The 19,051-nt window shown below is 40.3% G+C and overlaps 1 protein-coding gene across 1 annotated transcript; it reads left to right on the top strand.

The window, feature by feature from the left end:
• Window position 1: 1 nt before the first annotated feature.
• Window positions 2-15,422, top strand: ada2b (adenosine deaminase 2b; the record flags this gene model as incomplete). Its single annotated transcript, XM_080754276.1, has 9 exons — window positions 2-230; window positions 2,327-2,546; window positions 3,126-3,336; window positions 5,565-5,692; window positions 6,503-6,593; window positions 7,225-7,333; window positions 11,124-11,281; window positions 14,686-14,888; window positions 15,299-15,422. The coding sequence occupies 9 exons, from the start codon at window positions 2-4 to the stop codon at window positions 15,420-15,422; spliced, it is 1,473 nt and encodes a 490-aa protein (XP_080610402.1).
• Window positions 15,423-19,051: the final 3,629 nt, after the last annotated feature.

Genomic DNA, 19,051 nt, shown 5'->3' with positions numbered 1-19,051 from the left:
GATGCCAGACCCGGGGCAGAGGGAGGTGCTGATGCGCGAGGAGGCCTCCAGGCAGGTGGGAGGCTCCGTCAGGCTGACGGCGGCGGAGCGGAGGCTGGACGCTCACCTCCACTGGCTGAAGAAGCAGGAGATGTCTGCCGCCCAGTTCCCCCCGGCCATGCACTTCTTCAAGGCGAGGCCTCTCATCCAGAGAAGCCCCATCTTCAAGCTGCTGCAGAAGATGCCCAAAGGTGATTTTACTTTGGGGATGATGTTGCGATGGTAAACACGTGCATGTCATAAGGTTCATCTGTATGTAATGAATGTCATGATACAAATGAATCCAAGAAAAGAATTTCACTTTCCAAATTCATATTGTTATTATGATTATTCATTTTTGGCTTAAAACAAAAAGTTGTTTGTGAAAAAGTCAAAGATCTATTGTTTATTGCTGTATAGAGCGTTTGTTCAATAACAGGGGTCTCCCATTATCTCCAGCTCTTTAATAAACAGAAAATACATTTCCAGATGGGATGCCAATTTCAGCCGATCAGCCAGAGAGAGTACTCAATTATCAGCTTCAGTTTTATAGTGGTTCAGTTAAATGTTTGTCTGCTCATTTCGTTGCATCATCACTTCTAACTTCACTTGTTTATATCCTGCATGAGTTCTCTCTCTAGAAACAGGGAGATCCCTGTCACTGAACTAAGACTATATAGCAAGGGGCCTGCAATGGGCCTGGTGTACAAGATACACTACACCTCCAAGATACCCATGTACCTGACAAACTACTTCTTAAAGGTCAAGGATGTTCACGATCACAACACCAGAGGCAGCTCCACTAATCATCATCAACGTAGATTTAACACTAAACAAGGCTCTAACTCGTTCTCCTGCTATACCATCAACATGTGGAACACCCTTCCTGGCCTTCCACAAGCCTTAAAGGAGAGCAAATCCCTTGCCTCCTTCAAAACTGGTATGAAAAGTCACCTTGAGGCGGCTGCTACCCGTGACTTGTAAATAGACTAAGCCCCCATGCTCCCCCCACCCTTTTTTTCTGCCTTTGTATTTGATGTTATGCTTTTGAAACTGATATTATCCTAGATAAAGTACTATGTTCTATCCGTCTGTCTTTCAATGTTATATGAGATACTTAAAGTGTGGTTCCTGTGGAAATAAGCCTCGGCTTTCTAGGATCTCCTTTTAGTTGACCTTGTACCAGTGATTTGTACTGTCATGAAACTGTACTTTTTTCTATTGCAAACTCCTAATAAATTCTTCAACCAATTCTTCAATCAAAAAAAGGATTACTATCAGAATATAGAGTAATTAATTTAACAAAACTAAATAACACTTAACATTCTCAGACCCCTAGCCTAAGATGATATATTGTAGTGCTTAACCTGTGGTCTTTGAGGGGGTTCTAGGTGGTCCCCAGTTAACTGATGGAGAGTTGTTAACCTTATCATAGATCTTAACTCTTGAGAATATTTGGTTTTGTTTTACGCTCTCAAGAGTAAAATTATTGTTAAACATCTACATTACTTAATTTACAAGAAGTCTACAGAATTAGAGAATGTAGAAAATGTGTTATTTTGGTTAACACCTGCCTGTTATCTCTCCTACGGCACCACATCAATGCAGCATGGAATTCACCCTTTGTCAGCCTTCTGATTGGTCCCTGACTGACCAACCAACAGGCTCTATCTGCCTTGTCCCGCCCTGGTTCCGCCTTGTTAATGTTGAATTTGCTAAAACATAATTTTTGGATAAATAAAAACATTTAAAAACATGCCCAGTCACTATACTGCACCTGAGAGGCTCCTTTTTACTGAAACCAAGTTTGAAATGAGAATTGAATACACAAAGAAGCAACTGAATTTCAATGGTAGTGGATGGAGAAAAACTTTTGTCCCACCAAGACATAGCAACCAATGGGTGCTAAGAGGGGCGGGACAATAGGTGGGACTTGACAAAGGGTGAATTGTGGACAAAATCTTATCCACATGTTTTGTGTCTGAGAGGGGCCAACATCAAATGGTGCTTCGTAATTAGCTTGATTCAATATTTAGATATTTGATGTAAATGTTACCAGGCCCTCCAGGCCCAGGGCCTCTCCCCATACACACCCATTGTAACTTCAAACTCCATTTTAACCATGATAGATTCATTAAAGACGCCTGCTCACATATTAGGAGGGTAGTATGAGTCACCAGAAAAAAATAACGGGTGTTTTTAATGAATCTATCAAGGTTAAAATGCAGTTTGAAAGTGAAATATCCCTTTAACATGAAAAAGGCTGAAAACCACTGATATATTGTGTTGCTTTGGTATGTGTGTACAGGTGGCGTCCTCCACATCCACACGTCCTCCCTGGTCAGTGTTGATTGGCTGGTGAGGAACGTGACGTACAGACCTCACTGTTACATCTGCTTCACGTGGGACCGCTCCGTGCGCTTCCTGTTCTCCAGCCGCCAGCCCTTCCCCCGTTGGGACTGCTTCCACTGGCAACTGCTCCACACCTTGAGAGCCAATCTGGGCGACCCGTCTGACTTTGACAATGGGTTGAGTGAAATAAGTATTAACAAAACGTTTGTTTGTATTGTTTATTTGTATTATTGCTTCCACGTAGAGCTGGGGGGGGCTGTTGGTGAAAGGAAAAGTGCATTTGAGATTTACTCTGAGAACTGTAGGGTGCTGAGCTGGATTTTAATATTCCAATTAATGTTAGATTGTGGGGGTGTGGGGGTCAACCTGAGAGCATATAATCTGAAGAAAATAATTATAATAATCTGGACATACCGTATTTTCCGGACTATAAGGCGCACCGGACTATAAGGCGCACTGTCAATGAATGGTCTATTTTCTAACTGTTTTCATAGATAAGGCGCACCGGACTATAAGGTGCACATAATAGACGCTACCGTTGTGTTATGCATCCAACAGATGGAGCTGTGCTAAAGGGAATGTCAATGTCAATGAATGATCCATATATATGGCGCACTGGACTATAAGGCGCACTGTAATTTTTTGAGAAATTTAAAGGCTTTTAAGTGCGCATTATAGTCCGGAAAATACGGTACTCATCCCACCAATTGTAGAATCAGATTTTTTTTTCTTTGTTTTGTTTTTTGTTTTTCCAGTTTGATCAGGAACCTGACCTTGTTCACTGAGGAGCCAGACGTAGCCTATCCAAGCCAAGACGTGGTGTGGGAGAAGTTTGAGAAGGCCTTCATGGTAGCAGCAGGCCTCATCTGTCATGCTCCTGTGCTGAAGGACTACCTCTACAAAGGCTTGGAAGAACTGCACAACGACAACATCATGTATCTGGAACTCCGGAGCGGTGTATCAAGGGTTTGTGTTATTTTATATTCGGTATATTCTACAGGATGTGTGTGTGATGTATTTGCCTCATCACTTCCATCACATGTCCTGTTTCCTGTATGAGTTCTCTCTCCAGATTGGATGAAATTGGTATCCCAACCTGAACATTTATTCTATGTTTACTAAAGAGCTGGTGGAGCACAGAGACCCCTGTTGCTGAACAAACACTCTAATAGCAATGATTACTATCACCACATAGAGCTATTTAACACTACCTCTAAGTATTGCTGCTGAAGAACCATTGTAACCGTATTGTCAATCGTCATATACTTGGTTCTAATGTCCATTATAACATTGCACAGAAAGAGAGAAGCTGTACATTTCTATTTACTTGGAATCCCCATCGATGGTGTTACTGGATGAGCATTAATTAGTAATTAACCAATTATATCAAGGGTCTTCACCAGGGGGTCCGGGACCCCTAGGGGGTCCTCAGAGTTACTAGAGGGGGTCCTCCAAATCGTTGTGTGATAGAAACTTTATTTCTCTTTTTTTATATCAACCACTTGAACCCTCGACGTGTCCATATTCTGATAACTTGAGCCAAAAATAGCCGATCTACAAGCTCACAACGCCATTTGTCGCAAAGAGCTTTGGTGTAGAGGGAGGAAAAGAGCAGACTGGTACAGAGTGAAAGGTCATGTTTATTAAGTATTGACGGTTCAAGTGGTTAAATATCTGAAAACACAAATTGACATGAATCCAAAATACACGATGATTGTGCTGTCGAACAATGAAACTGTATGGAATCTATGAAAAGGTTGTGGGGGTCCCTGCTTCATCTCTCTCTCAACTAAGGGGTCCTTGGACTGAAAACGTTGAATTATATGAAGATAAGGCTGAAATGGTTGAAGTGCTCCTTCGATCAAGCTCAGTAGCTATAAGACTCGCTCAAATGACATGTCATTTACTGATCCCATTCCAGCATCTGATTCCACAAGCAGAAGTGCCTTTAACCTTTAAAACGGGGAAAGCTTCTGTCATTTTAGGTTTAATGGTTATGGCCAGGGCAGGAATTTCATGGAGGCCATGAAGGCCATGGCCGCCGTTGCCCGTCAGTTTGGCCTTGTGCCCCTCAAACCAATGGCATGACCTGAGGCCACAGTGGCCTTAATGCCCCAGCTGACTGTACCAATTTCTCCTCTCTCTTTATTGTCAATATGTAGACAGTAAACACCGCTGTCTCTTCATTGTCATGTAGACACCAGTGTCTTTTGTTGAGAATCTGAAATCTTAACTCCCTGAAGTCCCATCTTTAAACCAATCCAGTGACTTTGATTGGTGCAGGGCTGAGCATGCATCAGATTGTAAATACCATCATTTATCTATTTCACTGCAGATTAGTTTATCATCCCTAACATTTAAATTCAACAAATTCTTTCAATGGACTTAAATATTGTTTTATTTGATGGCCTTCCTGCCCTGGCATTTGGCCTTTGAGCCCCCAAAAAATTACAACACCAAAGGCCAAGAGTCCTTGCCCCTCAAATTACGAAATTCCAGACCTGGTTATGGCTATTCAAAATCAGCAGATCTACCAGCTCATAGCGTGTCACTTCGTGCCGGGGGGGTTCCACAGCTCAATAAATATAATTCCACCACTCAATACATACAGATACATCTTGAAAAATTAGAATATTGCAGATGCCATAGAACCCCAAATAATAACTGACTTCGGAAACTTCCCACCGGACTTCAAGCAACTCTGACTTAAATCCTTGTTTTCAGCTAGTGGTCTTGTGTAATATTGTAATATTTTGAAATATGGACTTTTGATATTCATGAGCTGTATGCCATAGAAATTCTAAATTTATATAAATAAATAAAAAAGGTTTGGAATAATTCACTGAATGTCCAATGTATACTATATATACAAATTCAATTTTTTTAGATGGATCTGTATAACGTTGGGGGTCCTTGACATGAAAACTTTGAGCATCACTGATATAGAAACATATGTTTGATATTTTTGTCTGTAATTTTAGAATCGGTCTCAGGTCTTAAGGCCCATTCCTGCTGGGCCAGATAAACAGATACAAAATATAATATCTGTGACAGATATTTCTTATCTGTATCTTACCATCCACTTGAATGGAGACAGATATTTTTTTATCTGGCGCAGTGGGAAAGGGCCTTTAGTGGGATACGATTTGATGTCGATTTGATGTCGATTCAACCAGGGTGTTCTCCTGTTGTAGACGTATGAGCTTGACGGGACCATTCATGACAAGGTGTTCACTCTCAACATGTTTCAAGACGTCACGCGGCAGTTCGTCAGGGACCACCCAGACTTCCTTGGAGCTCGAATCATCATGGCTGCTCACAGGTCGTTTTTTTTGGTTTAGTTTTTGTTAGTGTTGTTGTTAGTTTAGTTATAATTCGATTTTAAAGCAGGTTTGCAAGTGTGGTTGCAACACAATATTGTTCTCGGTCCGAGAATATTTTCCCAGCAAAGTGAACCAGCGTTTTGTTAACCTATATATTATATTTTATAATATATTTGAATATTTAATTATATTATATTATATTATATTATATTATATTATATTATATTATATTATATTATATTATATTATATATTTAATAAATACCCCTTTGTGCGGTTTTCAAATATGTTTTGACACGAAATAAAATGTTTTATGTTCATGATTCACCAGGAGCCTGGGTGTCTTGTTTCCAGGCTTAAAATAATTCATATAAATATTTTTGGAAAATCTCTATGGGAAAAATAAATGGGCTTTCGATCTGTGGCACCACAAAATGGCCAAGAGTGCTATGCCCCATTAGCAGCAGTATGCTGTTCCAAACACCATCCACGGGATGTCTTGCCCAGAGACGCCTCTTTATTCATTAACTGAATCCTGTTATACTGTAAATGCAATGAAACGTTTTGTTTTCTTGTTTTTGTTCTTTTTGTGTGAAAATGTTCAAAAAGTTTAGACAATCTTTGGAAAACCTTCCCCTACTGTACGATGACATGGCACAAAAATAGGGACACCGGCTCTTGGAAGTGGTTAATTTCAAGTAGGTTTGTTTTAGGGTTGTAAAGAAGTTAGCACCAACTTGGTAGTTGGTACTGGCTTATATCCACGACGCCACAATGGAACCGTCTCTTCTCTCTTGTGTCCACTCGTAGGGCTCTGAGGCTGTCTGACATCACGTCGGCCGTGAAGGAGGCCATTCAGATGCAGAGAGACTTCCCAGACGTCGTCGTAGGATTTGACCTGGTAACTGCCGTCTGGAAAATGAGAAAATTAGATTACACCACTCATCTTCATTCAACGTTGCTTATTACAGAGCTGGAAGATGGCTGTGTAAGCGCCTGGATCAAACATCCATCACTCAGCCAAAGGTCATGATAATAATAATAATAACTTAAACTTATATAGTGCCTTTCAACCAGGCCTGGAATTTCATCATTTTAGGGGCAAGGCCACTTGGCCTTTGGTGTTGTCCATTTTTTGAGGGCACAAAGGCCAAATGCCAGGGCAGGAAGGCCATCATATAAAACAAGATTTTAGTCCATTGAAAGAATTTGTTGAATTTAATGATTGGTGTTTACAATCTGATCCATGCTCAGCCCTGAACCTATCAAAGTCACTGGATTGGTTTAAAGATGGTTTACAACGTGTCACTGTCGCAGCATGCTAAATAACACTGAATTGCTTGTGATGGAGATAGAATAATAATATGGTACACAAGACAGTTTCTTCTAAATCTGCTGTTTTTCCTCTTCTGGGGTTGAACAACAATTTATGTACCTGATTTGATATTTCCTGTATGTAGGCAATTTTTGGGGTTCATGCCCATTTAAATTGACAATTGTGTGATTACGGTTCTTTTTATGGTACTTTGTAGGTCGGTAGAGAAGATGGTGAGAAAAACCTCTGGTATTTCAAGGATGCACTGTCGCTGCCAGCCCAAATTGGTGTTACGCTGCCTTACTACTTTCATGCAGGGGAGACAGGTATGTTCAATGATGTATATATCGTTTCTTTCCCTAAGTCCTCTCTTCTCTCTGCCAACCCTTACTTGTTGATTTTCAACCCTTTTTGTTGAGTTTCTCTCTCAAACTGAGCTGATATTGAAAAACTGATGCATGCATAATAGGTTAGACTACTGTAACTCTTTCAGCTGGTCTGCCAAAGAAATCAATTGCAAAATTACAATGGTGCTGCACATAGGCGATTCTAGCCTCTTCCAGCAGGGGGTGCACGACCTCTATTACCTCATGCACGCGCACGCAGCGCCGCGCGCACGCGAAAAAAATTGCGGATATTAGCGGTTTTGTAATGTTGTTTTAGCGGATTTCTGCAGTTAATTTTGTACCCAAATGTAACACAATATAAACAAAAAAAAGTGTAAAACAGGTGCTTCTTTTTCTAGACACCATAAGTCTATCTATAGGATTTATTTACTTATTTTGCAGACAGAGGCAGCACAGCCAGGACATATAAAGCCAAACATCAAGTTAATCATCATTCATCAAGCAATCAAGCAGTCATTTACAGTGTCAAATAAGCATTTCACAAAAACAAATAGTAGACACATCCTTATTACACAATGAACTGCAGCCTCCGGGTTTTGGCACTTGCAAACCTTTCAATTATTTTCTGCACTTTAATTTCGTGTATTTTCTCAATCTGTAAAATGCCTATATCTGACACTCTTTTATCAGTCATGGTTGTGTCCGTAAATACGTTTTTAGTTGTCTCAAAGTAGAGAAACTGCGCTCATAACATAATAGACTATGCACTTGGAGGGAGTACAACAGCATTGTGTAAACAGAGATGTGTCTTTATGTACCTGTCCTCCTGAAAGCTTGCTCGGCGTTCTCAGAACCAAAGGCCCGACATGGAAAGCAGAACGCCCGGTCATGGCGCACGCTATACTCCAGCCAGGCAAAATCTTTCAACCACTCCTTTCTGAATTTGCGTTGTTTTTCGCCAGCGGCCTTTAATGGACATTCTACATCTTCTGGCTGATATGGACCCAAAGCCAAAAACTGCTTGGCTTTATCCGGGCCATGGCAAGGGTCTCTTTCATGAACAAAGTTGGCTTCATTTGGCTCCTCTGGGTCTGGGCCTGGGGTAACAACAGTTGAGTCTGGAGTGGGGCTTGCTTGCTGTGGAGGAACCGGGGCCTCGGTCTCCGGCAACGGCGAGCCTTCCACAGTGATGTCGGTGGCTGGATCACTGCTGCTGCAAGCTCCGTCCACCTCCTCTGGTTCACGTTCATTAGCATTACTGTCAGTGTCGAGTGAACCCGTGTTCACATTTCCTGATGATGAATTATCGGTTGTGGCACTGGGTTTGCTCTTTTTTATAAAGAATTGGTCAATTGTCTTTGTATTTATAGTTCGTTTCGCCATTATTGCTGCTCTGCTGCTGTATCCATATTGTTTTAGGCGGGCGGAAACAGATAAGGAAATCACGGAATTGTGGGTCATCATATCAGAGAGTCACACAGCCGGCCAGCACAGGTGTCAATCTCACAGCCCACCCACAGTGCCTGCCAAGTCTGCCAACAGCGCCGTCGCCAAGCAAGCTGATAGGTCTTACATTGCAAGCAAGCAAGCTGAAATACTTGCCCCTCCACCTCTCTTTTTGCGCACATTTTACAAATCACGATCACTGTTTTATTTAATAATTATAAAATAAAGTTACATTACAAAAAAAAAAAAATAATCAAAATGGCCGCCTGGCGGCCAGGGGGTGCACGTGCACCCTAGGACACCCCTTAAAATCGCCTATGGTGCTGCACGTGTCCTCACCAGGACTAAGCACAGAGCACAAATCACACTGATCTTAAGATCTCTGCTTTGGCTACCAGTCACTTTAAGAATAGATTTTAAGATAATTTTGTTTATAAATCACTTAATGCACCAAAATACTTGTCAGATATGATCAAAAGGCATGAACCTCTGGCACTGACGCGACGCGGTTTTCCCGGTGAACCTGAGCGCAACGGTGGGGAGAAACAACTAAAATAAGACCTTAAAACCTGGCGAAAACAGTTGCATGCATTAGCGCAAGATGAGGATAAAGGAAATCATTAAAGGGAAAACATTAAATTAACTTCTGAAAAGTCTGTAACTAGGCCTTAAAACCTGGCGAAAACAGTTGCGTGCATTAGCGCAAGATTAGATGAGGATAAAGGAAATCATTAAATGGAAAACATTAAATTAACTTCTGAAAAGTGGAACCGCGATCTTGCCACACGTGAATAATTGTGGTTGTAAACAATAACACAGACAATATAAATCCTTAGTTTAGTAGTGGGAAGAAAAGGTTATCATTATGGCCCCAAATAACTTTAAAATCTTGCAATTGGTGACGAATCTCTTACTAGATCGGCAAGAGTGCCTCTCATTCTCAATACATAAAGGCTAAGCTATAATATAACCTCTCCATCATCGGCAATAGTCAGTGGTATTGTGTTCCCCACACTCCCGCGCCCCCACCGTTGCGCTCAGGTTCACCGGGAAAACCGCGGTCGCGGCACTGACTATGCAGCTTTTAGTCCCCATTCGATCTAAGAATGGCTGAATCAGTATTTTTAAACATACAGTATTTATTTTGCCTTGCACAATGACTAATCTGACAGATAGTTTTCTGCTTTATCGCATTTTGTATATATATATATATATATATATATATATATATATATATATATATATATATATATATATATATATATATATTGTTTTAATTTATGATCTTGAAGCACTTTGATTGCATTTTATGTATGAATGGAGCTATATATAAATAAAGATCATTACCAGTAAGACTCATTAATCGGGAGATAAGCGACCGTCAGGTCACGTATACACAATAGGCCATTGGTTCCTGCTACATGACTATAGACATACTGTACTGTGTACCGCTTTGCGTGATTTTAGGGCAAAATCTGTAGGAGCAGTGTCCAAAAATGTGTTTGAAAAAATCAGCCTCATGGTGGCGCTAGAAGAGGGCCATGTGAAAAATGAGGGGTGGAGGTTGTGGTTTGGCAGCCAAGGAGTGTTTGTGTGTTCTTTGATGTAGAAATCAAACTCCAGTCTAATCTCTACAGTGGTGGACAGGAACTTTACAACTGCACCACCCGGACACCCTGTGCAATGAATGCACTGTTCAGCTTATCAAGAAAGAATGCGCTGAATTGTTAGCGGAACACAAGTGGCCACTAACTAGTTTAAAAAGATAATGATATTAGCCACGTGTCCTCTCAGTAGCGAGGTATGAGGCTAATAATCTAATGATGGCACTGAAAATAGTTGCTTCAATTGTGCAGTGGTGTGAATGTGAACTAACTAGTACATTTACTCAAGTACTGTACAGTTTTACGGTATTTTTACTTCGTCAATATTATCCTTTTACTCCACTACAATTATTTGAAAACTTTAGTTTCTACTTAATTTTGATTATTATGAACTTACATTATTATTAAAACATACATTACCCACTTCAACCTTATATACATTTCGTCCATTTGAAAATAGCTGATCTACAAGCTCACAAAGTGTCACATTGCAACGCATTGTGAGCTTGTAGATCGGTTATTTTCAAAAGATTTTCTAAAACATTTTGCCAAGTACTTTCTACGAGTACTTTCTACTTCTAGTAGTTTCAAGTACATTTTGATGTGAATACCTTTGTACTGCAGTATTGATACTTTTTCCACCACTGATATGAAGCATACCATACAAAACGCTACTGTTGCTTGAACGTGGACCATGTGCTGTGTTTAATTGCTTATAGATGACGAGGGCACGGACGTGGATGGAAACATCCTTGATGCCCTTCTGTTCAACACCTCGCGCATCGGGCATGGCTTCGCCATGGCTCACCACCCCCTGGCCAAAGAGATAGCCAGGAAGAACAATGTGGCTTTGGAGTTGTGTCCCATTTCCAACCAGGTAAAGGAGTTCTTCACCCCCAAAACGATTTTTCTTTCTTTCTTTCTTTCTTTCTTTCTTTCTTTCTTTCTTTCTTTCTTTCTTTCTTTCTTTCTTTCTTTCTCTCTTTCAATCAATTACCAGTGGTGTAATGTAGTCATTAACCACTGTACTTAAAGGGGCACTCCACCACTTTTCAACCTATGTTCATATAATTGGTCCTCACTCAAAAATAGCTTTTTTCTTTTTTTTTTCAGAGGAGGGCTGTGGGCAGGTCAGAAACCCATCGTCTTGTGACATCATCGATTGCCAATCCAGCTTATAGAAACTGCAGGCTTTCTATTCCTGAAAAGTTGCAATTTTAAAGTGGAAGCCGTTGTTCTCGCGATAATAAAAATCTAAATATGTTTTTTCAAAAATATAGATTTCTTTTTTTTTGGGGGGGGGGGGGGGGGGGATGATGATGTCACAAGACGATGGATTCTGAACTTCCCACAGCTCTCCTAGGAGACTTGGACTGAGTAGAAAGAAATTGTGATATTTTATCATGAACATTAGTGAGGACCTATTATATGAAGACAGGTTGAAAAGTGGTGAACTACAATTTTGAGGTATTCTTAATATATACCGGTATTTACAGTTTTCAACTGTTTTACTTCTACTCCACTACATCTCAGAGGAAAGTATTTTACTTTTATTCCACAACAATTATTAGGTAACTTTAGTTACTTTGTAGATTTGTATTATTATTACAAAACACAGTAACCACTTCAGCCCTATAAGATTTCAGCCATTTGAAAATAGCAGATCCACATCTTTTCAATAGATTTTTCATCAATGTTCAACTTGTGAAATGGGACATTCTGCACAAACTTTTACTTTTGGTACTTTAAGTATATTTTGATGCTTTTACTCGAATACATTTTGAATGCTGGTCTTCTGCAGTACCTGTAGCAGAGTATATATCTACATTGCAGCATTGATACCTTTACTTAAGCAAAACATGTGAGTACTTATTCCATCACTTATTCCATCACTGTCACCCCGTGAAGCCATATAATTCACTCACTTTTTCTTTTTATTAAAATATGGCACAATTTCCTTATACAGTACTCACGTCTCAATGGTGGGCCATGAACAGTTCAAAAGGCCAAATGGATCCATCCATATCATTTGGTCACATTTGTATACTCTACTCCAGTGTTTCTCAATCTTTCCCTGATTTCTGAATCCAAGTACCCCCTTTACCAACATTTTGCCCATGAAACTGCAATTAAAACCATAAATAGTGGTTAGGCCTACATGTTGCTATAATAAACCCCCCATTTCAAGAATATAAAATCACAAACAAATGGAGTGAAAGAGTTTCAAACGGTGCCTCCTAAGCACTGAGCAGATTTATTTTCAACACTGTGGCCTAAACATTTCAGTCCAGTTTTCATGTCAATAACTATAAAAATTTCAAGCACATCCCAGGTGCCTGGTACTATGTCATTTGGTGTAGCAAGGCAACTATAAGGCTCACACCAATTTCTCCATGTGTCATCATTAAACATAACAGTAAATGTTTTTTTCCCCTCCTAATTAAATGTTCTTTTCTTTAACTATGAATAATATCTTTTTGGAGGGCATTTTCTTGAGTACCCCCCTGCAGTACCTCCGCGTACCCCTATTTGAGAAACACTGCTCTGTGGGTCGGTACACATTTGTGGGTCACGGACCAATTTTTATGGGTCACAACTAGAAATCTAATTTTCTTTTCCTACATTTTTTAAAAATAATTATTTAAAAAAATATTTATACATTTTAACTCATACAGTGCCATCCGGCCACAAGGGGTGCTAGAGTGCCAGAAATTTCTCCATTGACCTTCTTTATAGCTTTCGTCGACCCTCTCCCAACTGCCTTGTGTTTTCACTCCAGTCAATGCTATGGGTGTCGAGAGGAGAAAGCTAGCTGACACGTAGCCAAAATGCTAACCCCTTTAGAAGCTCGATCTAAAGCTATTTCAGCCGCAAAAAACTTTCTCTTTGGGTCTGGGGACACAATCCGGAGAAAATCCTGTCTAAAGATGTGATTTATTATTGGAGTGGGCGGCGCGATTTGGCCGTTAGCGCGAATACGGCCCGTGGATGGCCGAGTCTAAGTCCCGGCCAAGGATGGACGTCTAGACCGGGGCTTCATTGAGGCCTCCGATAAAATAATTAATTTTATTAAATATCCCGGACATGTTCGGGATAGGCACCCTGGAATACGTCGCGCCGCCTACAATGAACATTGGGTGAACATTGGGGGGGTCTAAACTTTATTTTAAACCATTTTCAATGGAATAAATCGTCGGAGCATCTAGCGTCTCTCGTTGGTGAGCGCTGGGCGAGCCGGGACCACCCACGTTGCTCCAAGCAGCTCGGGGTAAGTAAAATAGCAAATAAAAAATTGTTTTTGATCCTGAATATCCCGATAGGCACTTAAAGGGATATTCCACTTTCAAAAAACTTTTTGTCATTGTATGGTCTAATCAGGCTTGTATGAACACCCTGAACAGTTTTTAATTTTCTTCATTCAGTATTTAGATATTTGATGTAAATGTTATCTGGCCCAACAGGCCCAGGCCCTCTCCCCACACACACTCATTGTAACTTCAAACTCCATTTTAACCATGATAGATTATTTAAAAACACCCATTATTTTTTCTGGTAACTCATACTACCCTCCTAATATGTGAGCAGGCCGTGTTTTTTCCATAACGTTTTTCATTTATTTTTTATATATTTTTATTGTATTACATTTTTCCATTTTCCCAAAGAATTATTAAAAATACATGAAAAACGTTTTGGAAAAAACATGGCCTGCTCACGTATTAGGAGGGTAGTATGAGTCACCAGAAAAAATAATGGGTGTTTTTAAATAATCTATCATGGTTAAAATGGAGTTTGAAGTTACAATGAGTGTGTGTGGGGAGAGGCCCTTGGCCTGGAGGGCCTGGTAACATTTACATCAAATATCTAAATACTGAATGAAGAAAATTATAAACTGTTCAGGGTGTTCATACAAGCCTGATAAGACCATACAATGACAAAAAGTTTTTTGAAAGTGGAATATCCCTTTAAAGGGTTAAAACAAGCAAACAAAAAAAATCGATGAAATTCCATAAATAAAAACTAATAATAATTAAGAAGTAGTGAAAATAGCCAATCTACAAGCTCACAATGCTGCGGGAGCGACTAGTTTGGGTCCCAGGCAAACGTTTAATCTCTCTTTTGGGTCTCCAGCTGAAAGGTTTGGGAACCACTGCTCTACTCTACAAATGGATAAATGACCATCAAGATTTTGTGTACAGTATAGGCCTACTGCACAGTACCGTGTGTGTGTGTGTGTGTGTGTGTGTGTGTGTGTGTGTGTGTGCGTGCGTGCGTGTCTTCCAGGTGCTGAAGCTGGTCTCAGACCTGCGTAACCACCCTGCCGCGGTGTTGATGTCAGAGGGCCATCCTCTGGTCATCAGCTCTGACGACCCGTCTCTCTTCGGCTCCACTGGTCTGTCTTATGACTTCTATCAAGCCTTTGTGGGCATCGGAGGGTTAAAAGCCAACCTGGGAACCCTGAAAGAACTGGCTATCAACTCTATCAGGTGGGATGTTGGGTTATTGTTGTTGCTCTACCTTTAAATAAGAATACAATGTATGTTGTTTATTTCAGGGAAGGGTAAGGCATTTTTCAGTTGAAAATCAGTTATTTTTGTCGAGCAATGCAGCTTTTTCTTGTGTGTGTTAGTGTGTTAGTGTTAGTTATATTTAATAAGTGTTAAATAGGCCTATTCTAATAGTAATAATTGCTATAAAGTCTCAGTTCAGGATACCAATTTCACACAATCAGAGAGAGAACTCATACCCAGATACAGGATAAACTAGAACTGCACTCTGTCAAGGTGCCAACAAGTAGGCCATACATGGCCTACTTGTGCGCCAGCAGAACGCGCTATGAGGTGTGATCTGCTGGCCTCATGGGCTTTGTAGTTGAACATGTTTTGTCCCATCATAGGTACAGCTCACTGCCGTCACATCTGAAGGAAAGCGGCCTCCTGGTCTGGCAGAACAAGTGGAACGCATTCGTCTCCAGCTATTCAGGACAGTCACAGCACAAAGGGACTCACACACTCAGCTAATGGAAACAATTAAATAGGCACTCAGCAAAACAGTTCATGCAAAGTTTCTGTTTGCACCCTTTTATCTAAATAAAAAGCATCCAATTGTCCGTGTTGCTCCAGCGCCTTCTTTATTCAGTTGTGAAGAAAAGTGCACTTTAGGGATGGGACGATATGGTCCCGATTGTAGCGATTATTGTGTCCAAAATAATTGCAATTATAACTACATTAACAATATTAAAATCTCTGCTACACGATTATTGTGAGCCTTTATTTATACATCACACTATACATGATAAAAACGCTCCATACCCAGCCCTATAGAACATTTATTAAACTAATTTGTCCAGTAGTGTTTTTCAACGAGAATCCCTCTTTCCCAGGTGGGCGTGGTTTTGAGGTTATGTTCAGGCATAATTTCTGTGAGGTTAGGGTTAGGCATAGTATTTGTGAGGTTAGGTTAGATTTACTATAAACTTGTCCGATCAGGGCCCACTTGATAAAGTTATATTATCATAAAAGTCGTAGCGTTTTGCCAATTATTTGGGGGCCCACCAGAGTGAGAATCAATGATCCTAAGGGATAATGCACTGGGAGAATGTCAGATGAGAAAATCAACATGCTATTGTTTACCCACCAGAAAGTAAGCTTATTATCACATGTAACTGAATTGCCCAAAATGCATTATCCAGCTTACACAACATCTGTGAAGTCTCCATAATATTTAGTGTTACTGGGAGGGAGATAACATGCATGTATTTGTGTATTTTCTTTGTGGATATGTTTTTACTTAAACTATACAATGATAATAGGGTATGTGGGTACTGTATGTATCTCTACAGTTACTACGCGTATGTGTATAATATCTGTGTTCATGTACAGTATGTATCTGTATTCATAAGAGTGTGTGCATGTACTGTACAGTGCATGTAGAGTATGACATGATATGTACCTGTATCCCTTCCCCTGTCTCTTTATTATTTATAACCAGGGTAGCAACGGGGTGGCATTTAATTAACTTAATGGCAAGATGGCCACTGTGTGAATATATGGTCAATTGTTGAATACAAAACATTGCTTATCCTATCAATGAAATCAGTCCAGTCACAACGCTGTCAGTCCTGTCCAGTATGAACTACAGGGGGGGGGGGGGGGGGGGGGGGCAGAAATGTGCTGCAATTCATCCAGTCTGCCGGACATCACAAGAAGTAGTCTTAATAGGTTGATTGAGAACATGTGGCAAGACTGAGCTCAGAAATCCCCTTTGGTGTTTTCCTTTTCTCCTGTTGTGACAAGTGACATGGTCAGTAAGTCAATATTTAACCACTTAAACCCTCTGTTCTTAGTAAAACAGACCTGAACTGTACTGTGTTTTGGGCAGATCTCCTTGCCAAAAAATCTACAAGCTTGTAGGCCTACATCTGCTACTTACAGTGTGGTGAATGTTCCCCCCCAGAATAGGCATGCTGGGGTTCAAGTGGTTAAACAAATTACTTATGATTCTGTGATTATATCTGGAGTATTCTGCACATTGAATTGTAGCTATGCTGTAAATGGCTGTAAAAGCTAAGTTATGCTAGGTGTAGACCTGTATGCTATATTTAATAACCTGCTTCAGCGGACTGGTGATTGGACTCTCAGTTCAAAAGATCCATGTTCTACTCTAGCGGTCTAAAGATCAGCCTCTCAGTGCTGAGGTTCCAGGTTCAAATCTCAGTCTCCTACGTTGCTCTATTACTTGGACCTTTTTCAAGGCTAAAATACAAAAGAATTACTCAAAAGCACCAGGAGCTATCTATGTTGAGAGATGGTGTAGTGGTCTAAAGATTAGACTCTCAGTGCAGAGCTTCCGTGTTCATATCTCACTCTTCCTATGTTGCTGTTTTACATTTCTTTCAAGGTTAAAATATAAAAGAGTTAGTCAAAAGCACTAGAAAATGTGTCTAGTGTTCTAAAGATCAGACCCTCAGTTCAGAGGTCTCATTTTCAAATCCGAGTTCTCGTACAGATCATTGTTGTTACTTTTCAAGGTTAAAATACAAAACAAGTATTCAAAAGCACCAGACAAGGTCTGCTGTGGGAGATGTTGTAGTGGTTTAAACATCAGAATCCGAATGCAGAGGTCACATGTTCAAAAATCCACTCCTGTAGTGCTTTGACCTTTTCAAGGCTAAAATAGAAGAGAACAACTCAAAAGCACCAGGAGATACCTGCTGAGGGCCCAAAGGTGCCTTGGCTCAATGGTATGGTCGCTTGATCGATTGTCCCTGATACAGGCAGGTTTCAGACAGGTTCAAGTCCCATGCCCAAGGTACACGGAGGACCATCGTAAATCTTTCTTATAGGAGCTCCTGGCACTACATGTTTTCAGATAGTGGTCTGCGGCCAAATTTGTATTGATCAGATTTTACTTGACAATGGCTTGTAAATGTCTGTTTCATTGCAGTTCAATGAATAGAGTAACTGCCTTGAGGTTGAGAAGTCAGAGGTTCAAGCCCCAGCCCTTGACAGTGTGTTGTGTCGGATAATCACAGAGGCTGACAGACACACAATTTTAAGATCTCTGGAGTCCAACATCTGGATGAATATCATCTTTCACTTTTTCACTGAAGCAGGGAGTTCAAATCTCCCACAGGATATTTTTGCTGTGCATCTAAATTCTAATAGTTGGGTTAAGTATTACGTTCGCCATTGAGCAATCCATGCCAGCGTGGCTCAAAGGTTAAATCCAAGGTTTACAAGTCAAAGGTTCCAGGTTCAAACCTCAAATAAAACTGAAATATCTCAACTCACTAAACAATTAAGATAGCTGATACATCAAACTGAAAGTGAACTTACAATGAAACTCAAATGTCTCAACAAAACAATTATCAATTAAAATGGTAATGGGAAAAATCAATGACAGTCACATATAAACTGAAAAATACCACAAAACTGTTGGTTAAAACACTAACTTAATAATTAAAAAAAAGTCCCAATAAAGACAATTCTGAATAATTAACATTTCTAAAGCTTCTCCCTCTTCCACCAACCGGGTCTAAAAGAGGTTGTGAGGAGGGAGCTGGGCCGTCTCTGCCCCCGTCGCCTTAAAAACACAAAAAATACTAAGACTGACCAAGACTCAAACCCTCAACCTGTGGTGAGACTTCTACCTCACTCATGAACCACCAGGCCTTTCACACTAATACAATCTTGGAGGTTATATTTAAAGTTGAAATGAGAGGTGACAGGTCAGAAAATGAAAATCCACTGCAAACACCTCTACCCCTGATAGAATAACAAACATAAATGATACTGGCCATGATACTGAAACATAATTATTACTGACATGATACTGACATTATTACTGGCCATTATCAATGTAATACTGAAGCCTGAAGAACCCACCGTTGGTTGAGTATTACGTTCTCTAGAGTAGATTTCTATGTCATTGTGGCTCAAGAGATGAACACAGGTTTAACATATCAAAGGTGTGAAGTTCTATTCCCCACTGGATATTTTCGCTGTCCATCTAAATTCTAAAAGTTGGGTTAAGTATTACGTTTGCCGTGTGGCTATCCATGCCAGTGTGGCTCAAGAGATAAATACTGGTTTAATAAACCAAAGGTGAGGAGTTTGATTTCCCACTGGATATTTTCGCTGTCCATCTA

Source organism: Nannobrachium achirus (assembly GCF_963921795.1).
Source record: "Nannobrachium achirus genome assembly, chromosome: 23".
NCBI classification, from domain to species: Eukaryota; Metazoa; Chordata; class Actinopteri; order Myctophiformes; family Myctophidae; genus Nannobrachium; species Nannobrachium achirus.
The sequence above is the reverse complement of the archived record's forward strand: the minus strand, read 5'-3'. Positions and strand labels throughout refer to the sequence as shown.